Source organism: Mauremys mutica, chromosome 2 (genome assembly GCF_020497125.1).
Source record: "Mauremys mutica isolate MM-2020 ecotype Southern chromosome 2, ASM2049712v1, whole genome shotgun sequence".
Classification (NCBI taxonomy): domain Eukaryota; kingdom Metazoa; phylum Chordata; order Testudines; family Geoemydidae; genus Mauremys; species Mauremys mutica.
Window position 1 is genome coordinate 157179291 of NC_059073.1, and position 6000 is coordinate 157185290.

The following is a 6000-nucleotide window of genomic DNA, read 5'->3' on the forward strand; positions in this document are numbered from 1 at the left end:
TGAAACTACTCACAGCAATAAGCATTATTAGTAAAGGCCCGATATTGTAAATACTTAAACACATGCTTAGCTTTGAACATATGAATAATTCCACTGAAGTCAATTCCACTGAAGTCACATACTGACAATTAAGCATGTATGTAAATATTTGCTGGATGTGAGCCTAAGAGTAAGTGATTCTATACAGGAGATCAAATGAGCCATGTTTCCATTGAGGGATACTTAAAAAGATTCTCTGGATCTCTGCAAATCTCAAGAATGGATCCCTGTTCTCTGGCCTTCTGAGATTTGAACAGAAAGAATAAAGTCCACCACTCCAAACCCCGCTTGTGAAATAACAGTTAATGTTGACATCTCAGCTATTTTCCTGAGACAATTTTCAGAATTAATGCCACATTGGAGTAATAGGGGGAATTCACACTTATTACAACTGTTGTTTCAGGCTGTGTCAGGCTATAGGTACACAGAGAAGAACTAAGAATGTGGAGGACGCTCTTAAATCTGTTTGAGTGCCTTATACCAGTTTAGATAAGCTGCTCAAACTAAAGAATATCCACAGAAGGAGATCTGTATGAGGATGAGGCCTCTAGTAAAAATCCCTAACATAGAAGCACTTAAGCTAAACTTAAATCAGTATATGCAAGGGTTAACTCAGTTTCAGTTGGTAATTTACTAACGCAATGGAATGATTGATTTTTATGTCAATTTAGTTAAATCAATGCACTTTTCTAGTATAGACAAGGCATCAGATAACATTGGTTATGTTCAGTTCACATACAGAAGGTTTCCTTATTCATAAAGGCTGAATTCTCATTACACTGATGGTAAGGAAGAGGGGGTAAAATTATGATGTACACTCTGAGTGGACCTAAAGTTTACCTGAAATAGTTTAGATAAATTACTGGCTGATTGTATAAGTCCTCTGTATCTTTTATGGACAGTTATTTGTATTATTAGAGTTAAGATACTCACAGGGATCCTCATCTTAATTTGATAAGCACCTGCCAGTTGCAATGTGATAAATGTGGTTAAATTTACATCTTTATTCATTCCCTCTTAAAATGGAGTCCAAGATTATTGTGTAGTAACTAATCATTCTTTCCTTAAAATTCAGGACTAATTGTACATGAAGGTGCATCAGTTTACAGAGTGTTTAAGCGCTGGAGGGCTGTTAATCTTCACTGGGATGTATTAAATTATGACAAAGCTACAGACATAGAAGAGAGCAATCGAGGAGCGTCTTCACCGGGTAGGACATTGTGGTTACCACTAACTGCATTTAGAAACAGAAATTTAATTCATCCAACACAGTTAACCTCTCCAAGATTTCAGTGTGGCTATGTATTGCTGCATCTGTTCAATCGAATGAGACCTCATGAGGATTCATCAGAAGACAACAGTTCTGGAGAGGTTGTGATGAGAGTAACCTCAGTGTAAAGATAATGCTCACTGTGCTACACAAATAAGGATAATGTGCCCTGGATTTTACAGTACTCCGGAATGTAGTTGCAATGAATGGTGATACCATAGCACTTCTAAAAATATTTACAACTTTTAAAACATTTAATGCTTTTTATATGATCAGTTGAATTGCAAATACATTTTTCTGAAAAAGTTGTTGCTTGCTTTTTTATAGTCTGGTATATTACACAGTTTGGTCAATTTGTACTTGAAATTTATAAAAATATAATTTAACTCTCATTGCCTTGAATAATGAGGAAACCAATCTTTTAAGCCAAAAATATCTATCGTAACATTAAGTGTACTTTTTCAATCAATATAGTTTTTCAAATGCATAAATTGAGGAAAATAATGACTGGTATCTCTGTGACTAACTCTAGGTATATTTAAGTGCATCATTTAGTATATTAGCTATGTAGAGGTTCAGTCACATGTCAGAAAGATGATATATAGGGGCTTGTAGAAGATGGACTCACTGTTCATGCGCCCCCTTTGTTCCTGGGCAAAGCATATCGGGCTCTCATGCCCTCTGCCATAGCTGGTCCAGTCCTGGAGCAGTCTGTTTCTTCGTGTGATGTAACGCTCTAGCCAGGTGATTTATAGTCCTTCTCTTCTGGGGTAAGAAAGCAATTCCAACAAACTAAAGTCCGACACCTCATACTGAGTTTGTGGTCCAAATCCAGACATACTAGTCCTTTGACCCCTGGCCTCCAGGGTCCTGGCATTTTTTTTGGAGGGCCAAAAGGAGAATCCAGGCTCTCCTTTGGGTTCTAGCCCAGGAACCCTATAGTGAACATGCAAGGTCTGATTATTCAGACCTTCCCATCCCCTGCTTCCCCCCAGGCTTCTTCCTACCTCAACCTATCAGCAGGCCTTTTTTACAGCCCCTTCCTGGGCCCACTGTGTACCTGTATTCCTCTCAGGCACTACAATGTCTCAGACATTACTGTTTCTTCAGGGTGGTGGCTCACAGTAGTCTTCTCTGGAGTTCTCCAAAAAACCTGAAACCAAAAGTATAAACTTAAACTACTTCCTCCTTTCCTTGGCTTGAACTTTAGTCCTTCACCAGTGTGCCCCAATACTCTGCTCCTCAGCTGAACACCTCCACCCACCCCATGTCTGCCTCCCTGTAGTCATAGCTCCTGTGGTGGGTCTCAAAATGGAGCTAACTCTCTTCCTGTGGATCTTCCCAGTTCTCCTCTCTCTTAACTTCTATCAGACCAATCTCAGAGAGAAGGAACTCCCAAACTCTTGTCTTTTGGGTCTCCTTAATACGACTGGGAAAAGGTACTAACATATTTGCAATTGCACAGTGCGTTTTTTGAGGCATAAACTATATGTCCTATGAAGTGTCATTAGCACGCAAAGGGAAGCTAATAGATCAGCCTGTTGAAATGCTGTGAATGAATGTGATGCTTTCATCCTGGGTGCACTCACATACTATGATGATGGGCAACTTATAAACATCTGCAGCTTGTAATTCCTCTTCTTTTTACATATGTAAAAGTCACCAAACAATTTTAATGTCATTTGTAATCATTAACTGAACAAGTCATCTAGTCTCTCTCCCCCCTCCCCCGCCCTGAAGCCTAGGCCATCCTTGACAGATATTTGTCTAACCTGTTCTTAAAAACCTCCAAAGACAGGGATTCCACAACCCCAACGTATTCAAAATAGTGTCCTACACCCTTTAGTTTTCCCAATTTTGTACATGCCAGTTGAGAGGTATCTAATGGAAAAATCTGAATTAAAAATGTGTAATGTCTCCTAAAGCACACTTTCAATGGTTCTCTCAGAATTTACTAAAAAGTTAGCAAAAAATTATAAAGAAATATTTCTAGATGAGATTAAACCTTATTCAGTCATATTTGAGTCAAGAGTCAACAAGTTAAGAGAGACGAGCAGATAACGGGCTTAGTCAATAGGTCAATTAAGTGCCACACTGGTAATTAGTACAATGGGTCAATGATAGGATATTGATAGCCTTTTTCCAGAGGGTATGGCTGGAGAGTCTTGCCCACATGCTCGGGGTTCAGCTGACCACCGTATTTGGGGTCGGAAAGGAATTTTCCTCCAGGGTAGATTGGCAGTGGCCCTGGAGGTTTTTCGCCTTCCTCCGAAGCATGGGGCAGGGGTCGCTTGCTTAAGGAGTGGGTGGATCGGCTTATGTGGCCTGCATCTTGCAGGAGGTCAGACTAGATGATCATAATGGTCCCTTCTGATCTTGAATTCTATGATTCTATGATTCTATGATAACACATTATCCCTTTAGATTTTTTTAAAAATTCTATTATGCATATAACTCAATATATTACATTTTCTTTTAAGAATTGACTGACATTGCAAAGTTATGGATTTTCTACAAAAGAGCATAAAAGTCCTTATAGGGAGATGGTTCTTGGTGCCCCTGCGCAAGCTAAGAAAGGGGACTGAAAAACCCCAGAATAGAAATTAAATGGGAGAGAGGGAAGATTCTGTTGAACATGATAGTCACTGAAATTTGTAAATACTTATTAAGTAAAACAAGTTTCTTATGAAATCACATTTAAAAGGCCAACTTTTGTACAGTGAACTGTATTATGGCTGTTTTCACTGCATCGCTGAATAAGATATATCCATCATACAGAGTTTAATAGAGCTTGAGTCATGAGGTTTTACACCAATGCAATTTATTTGAAACCAATGGCGTTATAGCTGCATAAAATTGGAGAAACACAGTGGTAAATCAGGCCCAATATAATCACAGCTCTGCATTGCACACATGCACAGTTTTATTAAAGCATCTAGTGGTATATCCCTAGCAAACCCATTCTGTGCTCTATGAATATACAAAGAACAAATCTCCATTGCCTCATGCTTTATGTAATAATTTTCACGTAGTGGACCCGAGATACAACCACTGATTTCATTAGAATTACATTGGCATAAAACTGGCGTGCCATAGTAGTGAAATAAACCCAATACGTACAAAATTGGTGTTCAAAGGGCGTGGTAGCATTTGATAGGTGTAAGTGCCTACACCTGTACAAGGCAATGGAGAATCAAACCCATGATCTCCAACCAATAAAATGGAAGCCTTGTATGCTTCAGGATATACAATATATTCTGCATTCTCCTTCCATCTCATTGGAACATCCTCTAGTGATGAAAGGCAAGTTTGGTTTTTAGAATGAGCAAAATGGCCTAAAATAGAAACGTCCTGCTGAAACTTATACCAACCCTTTCAGAGAGTCAAACAAAATCTTTGTGGCCTTAAAAACCAATATTCCATGAGGAAAGCTGTTCTTGTATTTTTGGCCTATATATATGTATATATAGGCGGTCTTGTGAAAGAGTCTATACTCATGATATTTGCAGACCCATGAAGTTTAGTTCTGCTTTCCATACAAGCTTTTCATTTTTCAGGACATACAATATTAAGAGCACGTGATCTTTTAAATTCTGTTTAAGTTCTGGGCACTTCATTATCAGAAAAAAGGAATAAAAATGATTATGATGTTGGATGGATTGACTTGCAAGGAAAGACTGAAAGCTCAGGCAGCCGAGGCTAAGAGATGACAAGCTAACCACTTACAACTATTTGAAGGGTATAAGCGTAAAAGAAGAATTGGGATTATTTAGGATGGAACAAGATGGTATAATTAGGAGCAATAAAAAATTACTAGTTAAAGGAAACTTTAAGCCCAATGTCATTAAAGTCTTTGCAACAGTGAGATTTGTGATGATGAACATTTATATAGCACCATTGCTATACACAGCAATTTATACACACATAAGGTAAATTCCCTTTCCTGAAGAGTGTCCAGTCAGAGTTTCCTATCTAATTAAAACAAGTAAACTAAATCATAGCACAGGGCAATAGGGCATGGGCTAGAGGACCAGACTATTATTGATAAGGGAGGGGAGAGTGCATGAAGAGGTGGGTTATATGGAGGAGAGAGGTTGCTATTGTTATCCCCATTTACAGTGGCGGTATTGAGCTACACAGAGATTAATTGATTTGCCCAGGGTCATATAGGAAGCCTATGGTAGAGCTGGGAGTAGAGCCCAGATCCCCTGGATCCCAGTCCTGTGTCTTAACCACAACCATCTTTTCATGATAGCAAAACAAAACAGCGGTCAGAAGTAAATACTGTTTTAGATGTTCCTCAGACACCTATCACTGTTATATCTAGCCAGCTCCCTAGTCTCTCATTGTTAGAGTAAGTTTTTATTCATTTTTATTTAAATGGATTGTTTTTTAGTATTTTTATTTTTTCATATTTCACATGAACTTCATGTTCTTCATTGCTCTAAAGTGTAAGATGTGAGAACTTTTTATTTAGCCTTTTTAAAAAAAACCACAATGTTAATGGATATCATAGTGGTAATGTTATGCGAGGCTCCATTCAAGGTCCATTGAAGCCCTGACTGACAGTGTTCTGGAGAGAACAACATATATGCAAAAAGCCCTTAGGGAAAACTTTGAGTGGTGCTGAATAAGTCATAATTCCTGTTTGAATTATTAGACTGCAGAAGGGCTGAGAGTTCAGTGAAGAT

At 38.4% G+C, this 6000-nt stretch overlaps 1 protein-coding gene across 2 annotated transcripts in view; it reads left to right on the forward strand.

Moving 5' to 3' along the window:
• MARCHF11 (membrane associated ring-CH-type finger 11) overlaps positions 1 to 1588 on the forward strand; it is a 34466-nt gene extending 32878 nt beyond the window's left edge. The window contains exon 4 of one of the 2 annotated variants that reach the window (XM_045006442.1): positions 1115 to 1588. In XM_045006442.1, the coding sequence (XP_044862377.1) occupies positions 1115 to 1437 (323 nt within the window). In that variant the 3' untranslated portion in view covers positions 1438 to 1588. The remainder of the gene's footprint in view (positions 1 to 1114) is intronic. The other variant, XM_045006443.1, reaches the window with a different exon arrangement.
• The last annotated feature ends 4412 nt before the right edge of the window (positions 1589 to 6000 follow it).